This window comes from Sinocyclocheilus rhinocerous, unplaced genomic scaffold (genome assembly GCF_001515625.1).
Source record: "Sinocyclocheilus rhinocerous isolate Xijiao unplaced genomic scaffold, SAMN03320098_v1.1 scaffold2541, whole genome shotgun sequence".
NCBI lineage: Eukaryota > Metazoa > Chordata > Actinopteri > Cypriniformes > Cyprinidae > Sinocyclocheilus > Sinocyclocheilus rhinocerous.
The window spans coordinates 380146-397443 of record NW_015631094.1 but is presented as its reverse complement, the minus strand read 5'-3'; the positions used below and the strand labels follow the sequence as shown (position 1 = coordinate 397443).

Below are 17298 nucleotides of genomic sequence, written 5' to 3'. Positions count from 1 at the left end.
AGCACTAATATATATATATATATATATATATTTTTTTTTTATATATATATCTATTTTAAACAATAAAGATGGTGAAAAACACCACTTTACAATTCCCTAATATTTCCATATTTTTCCATGACCGTTGAAAGCCTGTCCATAAAGACAGCGAGTGGAGTCCTTCACAAACACTAAGCATGCATCATACGCTGCTCCTCTCATCAGTCATGAGCTCACTCTGCACAGAGAGGGCTGCTGGGAAATGTTCATGGCCTCACACGCCGCACCTGAACACAGTATCACATTCCCCCAGAACTCGCATGCAGGGGCCCCTTCAGATTCAGCGGATCATCCGCCTGACAGTCAGATCAGTAAATGACAACTCACAGAGAGGATCTCTGCGGACTGCGGTTTGGGCTCTACATCCACTAATGACATAATTGAAAGAAAGCAAATATCTGGATTCTCTCACTATCACTGCAGCTGAATTTCAAGGGCGAAACAGGAGGACAAATACTCAAAGTTATGCTCTAACATACTTTTTTTTTTTTTTTAATTTGCAAGCAGATATGACAAGTAATTTAAAACAGACAAGACTAAATATTAGCCAGGTCAATTTTTTAGCCAATTTGAGATGATCAGCATTGGCTGCTAATCATGGCGCCTTGGACGATTCACAAAAATGTTGGTTTCTTGTATCAATTTAAAAAATCTACCAACCATGTCAATGTAAAATAAACCATTTCTAGTCACACTGTTTTAGTGAACTGAGTACATATTGTGTTAAAAGATGTTTGTTCATTTCAGTGAGTAATTTTGATAATTTAGTTTTTGATATATACAGTATATTACGGAATTCTGTTTCACAAAGGAATAAAAAAATAAAAGGTTATTGCATTTTTTTTTAAATCTCACAATTCTGCCATTTTTCTCGCAATTTTAACATATAAACTTGCAATTGTGAGGTAACATCTCATAATTCTGCAAAAGGTTTTTGCATTTTTTAATTTTATTTCACAATTCTGACATTTTTCTCGCAATTTTGACATAAACTTGCAATTGTGAGGTAACATCTCATAATTCTGACTTTTTTTTTCAGAATTGCAGCACTAATATATATATATATATATATATATTTTTTTTTTATATATATATCTATTTTAAACAATAAAGATGGTGAAAAACACCACTTTACAATTCCCTAATATTTCCATATTTTTCCATGACCGTTGAAAGCCTGTCCATAAAGACAGCGAGTGGAGTCCTTCACAAACACTAAGCATGCATCATACGCTGCTCCTCTCATCAGTCATGAGCTCACTCTGCACAGAGAGGGCTGCTGGGAAATGTTCATGGCCTCACACGCCGCACCTGAACACAGTATCACATTCCCCCAGAACTCGCATGCAGGGGCCCCTTCAGATTCAGCGGATCATCCGCCTGACAGTCAGATCAGTAAATGACAACTCACAGAGAGGATCTCTGCGGACTGCGGTTTGGGCTCTAGATTCACTAATGACATAATTGAAAGAAAGCAAATATCTGGATTCTCTCACTATCACTGCAGCTGAATTTCAAGGGCGAAACAGGAGGACAAATACTCAAAGTTATGCTCTAACATACTTTTTTTTTTTTTTTAATTTGCAAGCAGATATGACAAGTAATTCAAAACAGACAAGACTAAATATTAGCCAGGTCAATTTTTTAGCCAATTTGAGATGATCAGCATTGGCTGCTAATCATGGCGCCTTGGACGATTCACAAAAATGTTGGTTTCTTGTATCAATTTAAAAAATCTACCAACCATGTCAATGTAAAACAAACCATTTCTAGTCACACTGTTTTAGTGAACTGAGTACATATTGTGTTAAAAGATGTTTGTTCATTTCAGTGAGTAATTTTGATAATTTAGTTTTTGATATATACAGTATATTACGGAATTCTGTTTCACAAAGGAATAAAAAAATAAAAGGTTATTGCATTTTTTTTTAAATCTCACAATTCTGCCATTTTTCTCGCAATTTTAACATATAAACTTGCAATTGTGAGGTAACATCTCATAATTCTGCAAAAGGTTTTTGCATTTTTTAATTTTATTTCACAATTCTGACATTTTTCTCGCAATTTTGACATAAACTTGCAATTGTGAGGTAACATCTCATAATTCTGACTTTTTTTTTCAGAATTGCAACTATTTTGAATTGAATTGTCTCTCCAATTTCTACATATAAACTCACAATTGCACAGTTGAAATCTTGATATTTATAAAATCAAAATTACGAGAAAAAGCCTATGAACTCGCAACTGTGAGAAAGTCACAATTCTGAGGAAAAAAAAATCTAAATTATTAGATATAAACTAAAAACTGCGAGATATAAACTCACAATTCTGAAGTCTAAATTGTGAGAAATAAATTTGCAATTGTGAGAAAAAAGTCAGAATTGTGAGATAAAAAGTTGCATTTAACGATGTTAAATCTTTTTGAACTATGATGCGCAACAAGGAACTGCACCTGAGATGGTTTGAAAGATTGATTCATATGAACTTGCAATTTGTGTGAGAGTAATCAAGAATAACTTGCAGAAGAAAGAAAGAAAGAAAAAGAAAGAAAGAAAGAAAAACTACAAACAAACAGACAAAATGAGTAAACAAAGAGACATGAAACAAAGGAAGGAATGAAAAATGGAAGTAAGAACAAAAAAAAAGTAAGAAGAAAGGACAAACAAACAAGCAAAAGAAAGACAGACATAAACAAACAATCAAAGTTCGATTCATGTGAACTCCAAGACGGTTCACAATTTGTCAAACTGTGGTTCGGACCAAACAATCAAAGCAAGTGTGAAAACAGGCTTGGAGTCTCAGGAACATGAAGCTACAGAGCGTGAGAAGGTCTTCATCATCCTCCTCCTCCTCTTCTCCCCAGTGGCAGCCCATCTGCCTCGCTGTGGGGTTGGTGGGAAGACAGCGGAGCTTGGCATGAGAGCACAGGACCGCGTGTCTGGGATATACAATGTTGTAAATGCTTTTTCTTTCTGTCTCTCACACAAACACTCTGGAAACGTCTTCCTCTCATGGCACGAACAAGACAAACGGCGACCACCATGTCTCTAGATGCTCATCCGCTCCACCCCAAACTCTGAATCCTTGTCCAAAAGCTTATTCAGGGAAACTTTCTGTCATGTTTGCCAGGGGGGCACCCAGAAAACGGATCCGCAGATGAGGAAGACTCAACCATGACGTGCAAGATGAGGCAAGGATTTATGACTGGTAATTAGTATTAGCCTGGGCAAATTTCCTTGCAATGGACTGAGACAAATTACATGGACTGGAACCACGAGGCTCTCGAAAACCGATCCCACCTCACGGGTCCACCAAATCCCAGAGCTGGAACATGCCAAGAGCGCTTTGGAGCAGAAGATCCTGCACTTGTAAAACCAAAAAATGGCCACTGAAGGGTTAACGCTAGACATGGCTATCCATCAGTCTCAAAGGCTTTTCCAATCGCTCCCCCGTCTAACGAAAAAAAAAGAAAAAAAAAAGCGAGAACGCAAAGAGTAAAGGCGGCGGGGAGGGGGGCACTTCAAAGCCTTGTCATCTGGCATTGCAAAGAGCTGGTTTGAATTAACTTCAATTCTTCCTTTCTGTTTCCAAGTTCATGGTAAGAGTGCCTGGGCTTCTGGTTTTCATTAGAGCCAATTTTCTTATCTTTTTTCTCCCTCCTTTCTTCATCCTAGGGTTGATCCCCTGCAAATGCAACGTGGCACTGGCTGGGTCTAAATAAGAAGGTGCTGCCCGTAAGGCATGCATTGTCTCGAGAGGCCCACAAAACATCACTGAGGAGGAAACACGGCGAGCGGAGGGAGAGAAGGGGGGAAAGAGAGAGAGAGAGGAGGGAAAAAACTAGGGTGAACAAGAAAGAGGCATGCATTAAGAGGGAAAGTGATAAGTGAGAAGAAAGAAGGAAAACAAGACAGAAAGAAAGATACAGAAGGAACAAACAAAATGAAGACAATAAACAAATAATGAAAAAAATAAAGAACAAACAAGCAAGCAATTTAAAGAAAGATATCGAAGGAACAAATAAACAAAATAAAGACAACAAATCACACAAAAAGAACAATAGAAAAAGAGAAAAATATAGAAAGAACAAAAACAAATGAAAGAACAAAGCAAAAAAGTAAAATAATCAAAAGAATGAGAACAAACAAATAGAACAAACAAATAAACAAAAAAGCAAAAGAACAAACAATCAAAGAAGAGATACTGAAGAAACAATCAAACAAAAGACAGACAAAAACAAATAACAAAAAGAACAAACAATCAAAAGACAAAAATAATTAAACAAAAATACGGAATGAACAAACATACAAACAAAAGACAGAATATAAATAATCAAATAATAGATAAAGAACAAATGAACAAACAAAAACAAAAACAGACTAAGATAGACAGGACAAACAAACAGAATAATAAAAGAAGAAAAAAAAAAGAAAAACAGACAAAGAATGAAATGATTAACAAATAAAATAAAAGAAGATAACAAGAAAAATAAATGAAGACAAAAACAAAAAATATGGAAAAAGACGAAAAATAACAAATAAAAAAAAGAAAGAAAGAAAGAAAGGTGTGAGCAGGAAGGCAGTAGACAGAAATATATGAAGTGTTGTGTTCTCCCTTCTCAGTCTCGAGGGATCATTAAATCAAACACTGAGAAATGTTGGTGCAGAGTAGCTGATGACAGAAAGCATGAAAGAGTGAGAGACAGACAGACAGACAGAGAGAGAGAGAGAGAGAGAGCGCAGAGCGCATCCCCTCATCTGGGTGGATCACTGGTGCACACTGCTACAGCACACAGATAACTGCTGCCATGAACACAACTCTGAATCACTTAACATGGAGTTTCCTTTGACTCAGAATGAATCATGAGCAGATTTGCATGTAATTTGATTAAAATAATAGCTCAGGTGCCCCTGTAACTCAAACAGTACAGTGATACACATATATACTGAGCTACACAGCTACTCTCATGTAGAAGGCAAACGCTGACACCAAGACGGTTTGGGTCATTCCACAACTGCAGCAGCATTTCCAACAGAATCAATTCAATCCAAAACTCAATAATTCTTCAATTTACTGTATTATATTAAAGCATTTTTTAAAACTTGTTTATTGCTTTATTTTAAGGTCACACAATAGAATTGTAAAAAAACAAACAAAAAAAACTATAATAATTATTATAATAATAGCAATATAGATTGTTTTACAATTATTATTATTATTAGTTGATTGTTTTACAATAATAATAATTACACATGACTGAACGAGCAACTTCTCAATAAAATTTACTTTTAGTCATTTAGCAGCTTTTTCCCCCCTAAACATTTCCAGTTGTAAAAATGAAATAAAACTAAATCAGTAAAAAAGATTTGTTGTAAAATATATTAGATTTCACATTTGAAATAATGAGTGACAACTGCTTTATGTAATATATTTTGAACAATTTAACTTTTTACTATACTTACAAATGTCAAAGATATTTTTTTTTGCTATTAAGATAAGATAATTATCTCAGATAATCTATACCATCGTCTCAGCTGCATAATAGATGTATGACCTGCATATTTTTCGAAATTAAAATAACTGCAAATAATAATTAAAATCATATCGCAGTTTTTTTCAATAGAAATCATGTGCATTGCAGTTTGACTCTTTGCAATCTAAAAGTGAGTGACAACATCTGTCACGGCAATTATCAAATGATTTGTTTACCCTGAAACAGAGACGTCTCTACAGGGGGATGAGAGCATTCTGGGTGGGACGAGCCATGGATGAATCAGTATGAATGGACCGGTAGAGTAAAGGTGTTTGCCAGGGTATGAGTACAGCGGCTGGCAACACACGTGTCTGTGAGTCATATGGAAACGTAAAGCTACTGAAAGCGAGTCACATCCCTGCAGTCTTTACGAAGGAAGAAGTGCATCAAACTACAAAGCTTAAAAGCTTTTCCAACTGACTGATTCTCAATAGCCAAACCGGAGCATCTTAATACGGCTGCTAATGCAGATGAGATCAGGGGGAGATCTGAGGTCAGATGCGCAGACGGGTTGGACTCAGCTGGCATCACTTAGACCCTGTGTGAGGAAGGGCCGCTGAAGGGAGGTGAGGCGAATTTATCCAAGACGTGTTGGGGAGAGATTTACGACAACAGTCGGACAGACTGAGAGCGGGCCGATTGGGTCAAAGAAGAGGAGGTGGTCAGTTTTTTTCGAAAAAAGGGATGAGCGAGGACTATCCTGTCTAATCATCGCCCTGCAGTGGGCCATATTTTAGCCATCTACCTGCCGAAGCAGCCTGAACGCGTTGGGCACGGAGGCCCCTCTTCAAAGAGCGTCTCGAATCGGCCGTGCGCTCGCACTGTGAGGGAGGGGGTTATTAATGGCCCCAAACACCAATGCTAATGGGGCTCAGCTTTACTGGCTCACCATCAAAGACTCCCATCAGCCCCTGCTACAGATAAAAGGGACAGTTCAACGGATGAGCAGCGCTTATACAAATTGTTACAAGACCCCATTCTCCAACCAATTCTCTAACAACTGCCTACAGTTCATGAAAATCCCTGTGAAAATGGGGCTTTTCACACTGTTTGGCTGTCATATGGGTGTTAGATAAGCAATATTAAACAAGTGAGCTGGTTTGGCTCTATTTGGTTCTGCCTCTGTAGTTTTCATTTTAAAAGATCATGAAACTGACACAAAAGCAAAAAAGTATGCAGCACAATTAAAAAATATCTTCTTTTGACCACATTTTAAGGCAGCATCATGTGCATTCTTAACGGATGAGATAATACCATATATGCACTGTGAAAAGCTTAGTGAAAACACAATCCAAGATGGCGGACAATGCTAAACAATGTTTTTTGTTTAGAGTAAAAAAATATATAGTAAAATAATATAATTAATCAAATATAAATATATAATGTAATAAAATTATAAATAATTGAAAAAAACCCATAAATATTTATTAAAAAAAAATTTATCAAAAATAACTAATTAATTTAATAAAATACAATTTAATAAATACAAAAAAGTGCTGTTAAAATGTGTTAAATCTAATTAAAAATATAAAATTTTCAATTAATGCATTGCGAAAAGCTCAGTATAAATAACTAAATGCTAAAAATAAATATAATTCAATTAATACCATAAAGTATCAATAAAATGTATTAGATCAATTAAAAATTAGCATTTTTTTCAATACCTGCAATATATATATATATATATATATATATATACTGTATATACACATACACAGTGGGTAAAATAAGTATTGAACACCAGAATCAGAATCAGAATGAGCTTTATTGCCAGGTATGTTTTAATCGAAAACCGGTGAAATATCGGGTGGTGTGTACTGCCGAATGTCCAGCAAATCGTCTCCGGTGAAACTGATTGCAGGGATATAACTAAAGACAGGACAAACTAACAAAAACATAAAAACAACTGCGGAGCACGCCACGGAGGCAGCCATCACCGTCAGCGCCATCATGCTTCCATGAACACGTCACAAAATGGTGAACACGTCACCATTTTTCTCAGTAAATATATTTCTAAAGGTGCTATTGACATGAAATTTTCACCAGATGTCGGTGACAACCCAAGTAATCCATTCATAGAAAGAAAACAAAACAAATAAGTTCAGAAATTATGTTCTGTGTAATAAAATGGATTGACCCAGGGAAAAAGTATTGAACACGCTCATTGAAATGTATTTAACACTTCGTACAAAAGCCTTTGTTGTTAATGACAGCTTCAAGACACCTCCTATTTGGAGAAACTAGTCGCATGCATTGCTCAGCTGTGATTTTGGCCCATTCTTCCACATAAACACAAACAATCTTATAATGCATCAGCAAAATAAGCAAAAATGAATAAAATTCAATGAACACCAAAATCTTTTCATAATCGGTCATTTATGAGGTTTCACTTTAGAAGCAGTTGCCTATGTAGGCTCGCTAGGTTTTGGAACAGAGCCTTTGCTTCTCTTTGAAATAGTTTTTTTAATGTCCTTCCTATCAATATATGTCAGGCTGAAAAAGAAAAAGTTCATTGATCCAACTCATCAAACTGGAGTGTTTTCCATGCAGCTTTCAAGAGTCAGTTAGTCAATCATCACATCCTTTTTTGAGTCACACACTGTGGTGAAATACAGTACTTCTACTGGCTGTGAGGTCATTGGGGTTGCCCATCCAATAAAAGCACATTGGCCTTGCAATAAATTCAGCCCTAAACAGGCCACTCTCTGCCACATGTGCCCACATAAAATACCTGACTGCAGCTGCTGGTAATATAAATAGGCTGAGCGAGTAAATAACTATACACTGAGATAAATACATAAACACTGTAAGGCACATATCACTCTGTGTTAGTTAAGAGTGTTTACCGATTAGTCAGTTAAAGGGTCTACTGATTCTTTCATCAATATGGTGTCACTGCCCAACTTGGATCCATTCTGCACATTTCCAAATAAAATGCAATTCTGGGTGGGAAACATGGATTCTGAACCGGTCACTAAAACATGCTGGTCTCAAACCAGGAACAACTAACATCAGTATCTGAGGGCTGGGATAATAGGATATAATGGGATAAAAACTACACAGCAAAAATTACTTATAGGTATTAAAAAGGGCTGGGTATCGATTCAGATGTACCGATTCGATTCAATTCGATTCGATTCTCGATCCAAAGATTTTCTATTGGATTCAAGTCAGGTGATTGGCTGAGCCATTCTAGCAGCTTTACTTTTTTTCTCTGAGACCAGTTGAGAGTTTCCTTGGCTGTGTTTGGGATTATTGTCTTGCTGAAATGTCCATCCTCGTTTTATCTTCATCATCCGTGTTGGAACTGAACCAGCTAAGATTAATTTCCACTGACAAAGGCCAGGATTGCTTTCTAATTACTGACTGGGTTTCCATGCCTTTTTGCACCTCCCTTTTTTCATGTGTTGAATACTTTTCCCTGTGTCATTCCATTTTATTACATGTAACAATTTCTGAACTTATTTGTTTTGTTTGTATGTATGTGTTTGACGATTCGCAAGCTCTCGATTCGATTCGATTCGATTCGATTCTCGATTTTTTGATTACATTCAGTGGATATAGTTTTAATACAAATGCTATTGATATTTCTAAAAAATGAACAGTAAACATCAGTTTACAAATGGTGAATTAATAAAAAGAAATTAAGAACCACATGCCTGTATTTTAACCCTATTCTTTTTTTTGTACAGGGTCCTTTTTTAAACAATAAAAAGGCCCTATAAAATGTTATGAATTTTTCTGGTAATAAGATGAAGGCATAAAACATTAATTTAATTTATCCTAATCAAATGAAAATTAATCCCTTTTATTTTTTGGCAAACAAAATGCTGCACAACAGAGGATTACTGTTAAAATGAAAAAGAAAACAGATGTGATTATTCCTTTAAAAATAAAGATTTATTCATATTTATTAGCAGTAGTAGCATTGAGTCTTAAGACTGCTAAATAGTAATATATTGTGACAGTTTCTTAACGTTAAACGAAACTTTTATTTTGACGGGTTGCTGTGAAGAACTTCCAGCTGCTGTGTATGTGATATGATAATATATTCTGACAGTTTCTTAACGTTAAACTAAACTTTTATTTTGACGTGTTGCTGTGAAGAACTTCCAGCTGCTGTGTATGTGATATGACGGTAGTTTTCTCAAATGAAACGGTAAATGCTAATGAAGTGACTCTCAGAGCAGCTGGAATGACATTCGTGTTCATATCATCATATAGTGAGACGGTGAAAACACCGCGAGCGTCATCCGGGCTTTAGTATGTGTGTAGTAAACAAAACAGTGCGCCGCACCATCCGCCATTCATTCATTGCGGAAATCATGGCGCCTTATGCGTGATATCAAATGCTTCCGCATATTAATAGTAGGCTATTACTATAGCATTTCACCTGAGCATTGCGAATCACGCGTATGGCCATGATAAGCGCTAAATGAATGACAGGCTTTATGTTGTAACATCGCGCAAGGTAAATAAGGGTGACATCTAGTGGAGAAGACTAATTATAAGATTCACGTTAATCAGATCTTGTTTTAAATGTGTGCTGAAATAAATACCGGAAAAAATCGATTCGCGGCTTTTGAGAATCGATATCGAATCGACGTCATTTAAAAAAACGATTAATTAAAAAAAAATTTTTTTTGCCCAGCCCTAGTATTAAAGAGTTTTAAGTCTATTGACTTGATTTCTAGTACAAAAACTCATAATGGCATGATGGCAAATACTGTCAGCTCATGATGGCAAAAAGATGCTGAGCTGCATTATATATGTAAACAAAGACCATAATATGCTATGTGAAGGTTATATAGACCGTCTGTCATTTTGGTGTAAAATGTATATATGGGTGACGGTGTTACCTGAATGCTGCCAGATAGTCTGCGTCTCCCATGGGCGGCTCCAGACCTCCGGTGAAGGCCATGTTCACGTTAAAGCCCATGCCTGGCCCGATGCCCACCTACAGACACAAATACAATTCAATTACAGTGCCATGAAAAGGTTTTTGCCCCCTTCCTGTTTTTTTCTTGTTTTTTTTTGCATATTTGTCACTCTTAAAAGATTCAGATCATTAAACAAATTTTCATATTACACAAAGATAATGCAAGTAAATACAAAATGCAGTTTTTAAACGATGATTTCATTTATTAAGGGAAAAAAGCTGTCCAAACCTGCCTGGCACTACATGAAAAAGTAATTGCCCCCTAAATCTAATAACAGGTTGTGCTACCCTTTGCAGCAACAACTGCAATCAAGCGTTTGCGATAACTGGCAATGAGTCTTTCACATCGCTGTGGAGGAATTTTGGCCCACTCTTCTTTGCAGAATTGTTTTAATTCAGCCACATTGGAGGGTTTTCGAGCATGAATGGACTGTTTCAGGTCATGTCACAGCATCTCAATCGCATTTAAGTCCGGACTTTGTTTATGACCTCCTGGATGAGTCGTCGTTGCGCTCTTGGAGTAATTTTTGTAGGCCGGCCACTCCTGTGAAGGTTCACCACTGTTCCAAGTTTTCTCCATTTGTGGATAATGACTCTGACCGTGGTTCGCTGGAGTCCCAAAGTTTGAGAAAAATCACAGTTCTTTCATGATTTAACAGAAGGGGGCAATTAATTTTTCACATAGGGTCAGGTAGGTTTGGACAGCTTTTTTCCCTTAATAAATGAAATCATTTAAACATTGCATTTGTATTTACTTGCATTATCTTTGTGTAATATTAAAATTTGTTTGATGATCTGAATCTTTTAAGTGTGACAAATATGCAAAAAAATTAAAAACAGGAAGGGGGCAAAAAACTTTTCACAGCACTGTAAATGTGCGGTTTAGTAAACTCCCTCTAATTCCCAAAAAAGCTCTTACTGGAGCAGATGAGCAGGTATTATGAATCATGCACATTCAAACATCCCCAGAGAAACCGCTAAATTAAGGCTGATATCACAGAGCCAATAAAGGACAAATCCCAACAATTATGACCAGAGTGTAACTGTAATGAGGTTTTATTTGAAAGCCAAATGGACTTTGACAAATAGCAGAATTTAGGGCTACAACGGAGTCAATTAAATTTCAATCCCCTCATTAGTGCAGAGGCAGGAGCTGACTTACCAGATTAATGATAATGAGCATTAATTATAACTGAGAGAAATTGGAGTCAAATAAAGAGGGAAAAGAAGAACACTACTGTCTTTTGCGCTGCTCATGTCAGGTTGATGTGAGATATATGAGATATTCAGAATATACCGTGAGGTCCAAAAGTCTTGGACCACCAGTGAAAATGCTTTTAGTTTGAATCTTTTAATTAAAAGAAAATCACAAGCATACCAATTCAAGTAAAAATCTTGTATAAATCCTGACAATTGTTAATGGAAGAAAGAACAAACGACTGAAATAGTGCAGAAAAAATCTGAAATCGCAGAAATAGTGCAAAATATTAAACATTTTGTCTTTAGGTTTTACCAATTTTTCTTAGTTTTACATTTCTCAACACCCCAAAACTGTGTTTATTTTCAAGTTTAAATCTGATCTTGGATTTCAGATTTTCAAAGTAGTCTCAGACTTTTGTGTCAAAATACTGGTATTACATGCATATGTAAATATTGTTGTATTTCTTGCATTTATAATTTACATGGCAACAATGGCTGTCTGGTATAAATTTTGGTTCCTCTTACTGAAAACAATTATAAACAAAAGAAATTGGGAAAAAGTAATATTTTCAGATGTTTCAAAGCAAATACATAAATAGTGTGATACACAGTACCATTCAAAAGTTTGGGATCACTGAGAAAGAATAATAATTTTATTTATCATTAAATTGATCAAAAGTGACAGTAAAAACTTCTCCTGCACATTATTAACAAAGATTTTTATTTCCATTTAAAATTAAAGCTTTTTTTTGTATTCATCAATGAATCCTGAAGAAAACAAAAACGAATCACACTTTGCACAAAAATATTAAGTAGCACAACCGTTTTCCACATTGATAATAATAAGAAATGTTTCTGAGCATCAATTCAGCATATAAGAATGATTTCTGAAGGATCATGTGACACTGAAAACTGGATTAATGCTGCTGAAAATTCAGTTTTACATCACAGGAATAAATTACACTTTAATATATATTCAAATAGAAAATGATTATTTTAAATTGTAAAAATATTTCAAAATTATTCCCGTTTTGACTGTATTTTTGATCAAATAAATGCAGCCTTGGTGATAATAAGAGTCTTCTTTCCAAAACCCTACCGCCCCTAAACTTTTGAATAGTAGCTGCATATCAAATCCTGTCAAAATGTTCATGAAAGCCACCTCATCAGGGGCTCCGCTGCCAGGGAAGAAGTTCCCATCATCGTAGCGATGGAGAGACACATACAGGACATTAGGGTCACTGTAGAAGGCCTGTTGAGTCCCATTTCCATGGTGAACATCCTAAAACACAACAGTGCATACAATTCATATGTCATCTGTTTGTTCTAGTGACCAAAACAACAATATTTGGTTAAACAATGTAAAAGTCATATGCTGTAAAAAGACATGTCGTCACTCGCATTGGAATGAAAAGCGTGTAAAAATCTATTCCGAGTCGTCTGAGATGCAGGAGGGCCTTTTAAGAGAGCTGTATTCTTTTGTTCATTTCTTTTCATGTCTGCCACTACACGTCACGGTCAGCTTCCCCGCATACGGCAGGTCTGTCAGAAGAGCCGTGTGACAGACAGGAGGAAATGAAAGCCATTTACAAGGCATCCAGAAACCCTAATGACCCCAGCAGAGCCCTGCGCATGTGACCCCGTTCAGACTACCGCTGGCCCAGGATCAGACGGACACGTCCCACATGCCATAAACTATTTTATTGCTTACATTTTTATTTTAATATTTCATTTACAAAAAGAATAAGTTAGTAAAAAATAAATTGATGCACTTTAAAATGTAATACATTAAATATTTGTAATGCTAACATAACCAGTGCTAATACAACCATATTCTAATATAACTAGTGTAATATTTTTTTAAATAATATTTTATACATCCTTTAAAAATAATAAATTTATGAAATTTAAAAAATTAATATTTTATGACTTAAGTAATATTCTAAATGAAACATGTTTCATTTTCAATAATGAATTAGTTTTTAATAATGGCTGCGTCCGAAAGCCTAGGCAGCTGACTTTGCAGGCAGCGTTTTTTGCACGAAGGCACCTCATGAAACTGATTTCGGACAGGCTTCTGAGGCAGCATAACGGTTTAATGATCTACAACAAAATAGAACGAGTTTTGATAACTAAACGAATATTTAATGACTATAATACTGATTTCTCGCTAGAAATAACATCAAAAGTGCAAAACGTTAGTCAGAAATATACATTTACACACAAACTGACCACCAAACGCAACTTTCAGACGCCATCTTTATTTTTTAGCTCAGCCGTCGAGGGATTGGAATGCACAGGATTGTGGGATATCAAAGGCAGCGAAGGATACATCTATGCTGCCTTCAAAATTTGATCAGAAGAAGGTACCTCCGGAGACAGGAAGTGAAGCAGAATTTGGATTCAGACATTCCTTGATGCCTTCCTGCCTTGGAATGCTGCCTCCGAAGACAGCATTTTAGCGCTTTCGGAGGCAGCAAATAAATACATTAATATTTTTAATATATTTAATACATTTAAAGTTTTGTAAATTATATATTTATAATGCTAATATAACAGTGCAAAATATTTTAACATATGTATTTTCCTGGTGTTTTATAAATATTAAATTTATGATGAATGATTATGATTTATTTATGATTTTTATTAAACATTAATATTTTACTATACCATTGTATCGCTACAGTATATAAAATATATATATTAGTGCTGTCAAACAATTAATCACAATTAATCACATCCAAAATAAGTTTTTGTTTACATAGTATGTGTGTGTACTGTGTAGATTTATTATGTATATATAAATACACACCCATGCATGTATATATTTAGGAAAAATATGTTACGTTTATATATTAAATATATTTATATATAATATAAATTAAATTGTGAAAATATTAAAATTAATATTTTTTTTTTCACTCACACAGCAGAAAACAAAAATATTAAACTGTGACAAAAGAATTAAAGAGTTAGAAAAACAGTTAAAAGAATTGCAAATGATGTTTGCGATTTTCTCTATTGTTATATTATGCACCAATGTCACTGTTTGAAAATGAGATCATTTGGTAACTCAGTGGCACAGAAATAGGAAAGGGGACATTTATTAATAGAGAAAATATGAACTGATTGAGTGTGAACTTACCCAGTCCACAATGAGAATCTTACTGACGTTGAGTCTCTGCTGCAGGAGTTTGGCTGCAATGGCGACCGAGTTGAAATAGCAAAATCCCCTGTTATTTGTGTCAAAAACAAAAGCAGAAAACAGCTTGTGAGAGAGAACACAGAAGTGGGGCAGTCAGCTGGTGTGTGATCTATTGTGGAGGGCCTGATCGTGTGCGTTTGTGAACTGGACCTCCTGGCCTGATGGATTGTCTCATTTCACTAATGACACTATTCACCCACTGCGTCCTGGCTTGACATCAGAGCGCAAGAACAGGGCCTGGCACCAAACCTCAGTCTGCTCCCCAAACACGCCATCCACGGAACAGTCCTTTTATTTAACCTTTCACCATAGAGACTGAGGAACACTCGTTTACTTTAACCTTTCCGTAATGAGGGAGACGCACTGGGAATAAAGATGGGAGGAGCGGCAAAGCTCGGCAATTCGAGGGAATTTAGTCCCCTGTTAACGATACCTGACATCAATTTGGATAAACCATCAAGCTTTAAGATAAATAAAATTGCATCCAAGTTGCCGAACTGAGCATTGAGGACGCCGTGTACCCAAACAGCTCAGACACAGAGTCTGAAGCGTGCAAGAAAATGCTTCCAGATCAGCAACAAATGCTACAAATACAGAGAGGGTCTCAAACTCTTACAAAATCAATTATGAAATCAGTTTTTTTTATGTTTCAGCATTTGGTCCGTAAAAAGAAGTGCTTAACCACCAGAAAATGTTGATTGACAAAATTGAGGTCAACTAATGGTCAATATTTGCAACTCTGTTACCACATGTCTAAATACAGTTTAAAACCTTTATTTTTTTTGTTATTATTGTTTTCTAGTAATATAAACTAAACATCTATCTATCTATCTATCTATCTATCTATCTCTCCATCCATCCATCTTTCCTCTATCCATCCATCTATCTCTCCATCATCCATCCATCCATCCATCCATCCATCCATCCATCAATCAATCAATCAATCTATCTCTCCATCCATCCATCCATCTTTCCTCTATCTATCCATCTATCTCTCCATCATCCATCCATCCATCCTCTATCTATCCATCTATCTCTCCATCATCCATCTATCTATCTATCTATCTATCTATCTATCTATCCATCCATCCATCCATCCATCCATCTCTCTCTCTCTATATACATATAAAGTTGATTTGTTGTTACACTTTAAAAAAACTTGTTCTGTAAAACTTTTATTTATATTTTTAAATATTTATATAAGGTATAAATAAAACAAAAATGAAATGCTTTACAAGAAAATAATTTCACTATATAATGTCAGTAATAGTTTGTCAGTAATACTTATCATTTCTTTGTAATTATTTGACATTTTCAAGCAATTTCTGAGTGAAGATTGTTTCAACATGATTGTTTTCAGTGCACTGATAAACATATTCATCCAGAAAAAGTATTTGTCTGATGATTTATTTTCTTACAATTAATTCAATAATTCTTGCCATTTCTTTGTAATTATTTGTTTTCTAGAAATTATTCATAAAAAGTATTCTGAATGATTTGTTTTCTAAACTTTTCTAGAAAGTGTTCTAGCAATTTCTGAGTGAAAATTGTTTCAACATTAATTTGTTTTTCAGTGCACTGATAAACATATTCATCCAGAAAAAATATTTGTTTAATAATTTTCCTTACAATTACTTGGGTAACAATGTTGAATGGCCGAGGTTGACAAATGAAGTCAGCATTACAATGTGTACAAATTGAGAAATGTTTCTCAGCAAATTATTCAAAAGTAACCATTTAAAAGATTCTTTCATTTGGAATAGAGACAATTTTGTGGTAACAAGGCTGTGACCAAACATGTGCCAGATTTTTTAATAGTCATATTTGTAATTTTTATTATACAGTATATAATCAAATGGATATAAGTTCAACACATTTTGAAAAAAATATATTTGATTTTACATTTAAATATATGCTTTTTATTTGTATTTTTTTTAGTTGTGTGTTCCCTGGGAATCAAAACTCTAAAGTCGAGCTATAGGAATCCCTTTCATTGTTCGATACAGAAAAGACACTCCAAACTCTACTTTACTCACAAAACATGCAGTTTCTAACACATGCTAGTCCTTCCAAATAAAACTGGCCTACTGTGCTGTATTCACCTCACCGATAATTTGCATGACTGTACTGAAGCCAGCGTGAGTGCTGGAAGCCCAGCCGGCCCACTGCACTGCTGGAATTCATTTATGTGAGAGGATAGTGTGTATCACACTGATTTCTGATCCTGTGTGTGTTTAAAGTGATGCTGATATCAGCTGTGGAGTTTATTTTGAGATCACAGAGAGACAGTAAGGACGTACATGGGAGTGCTCTCCTCAGCGTGATGTCCTGGAGGTCGTACCACAGCAAAGCCGTTCTGTGAACACACACACACACACACAC

General features: G+C 35.4%; 1 protein-coding gene across 1 annotated transcript in view; it reads right to left on the bottom strand.

Moving 5' to 3' along the window:
- hdac4 (histone deacetylase 4) overlaps positions 1–17298 on the bottom strand; it is a 261791-nt gene that overhangs the window by 31114 nt on the left and 213379 nt on the right. The window contains exons 20-23 of the mRNA XM_016554337.1: positions 17217–17272; positions 14857–14944; positions 12874–12993; positions 10432–10529 (exon numbers count right to left, since the gene is read on the bottom strand). Coding sequence (XP_016409823.1) covers positions 10432–10529; positions 12874–12993; positions 14857–14944; positions 17217–17272 — 362 coding nt within the window. The remainder of the gene's footprint in view (positions 1–10431; positions 10530–12873; positions 12994–14856; positions 14945–17216; positions 17273–17298) is intronic.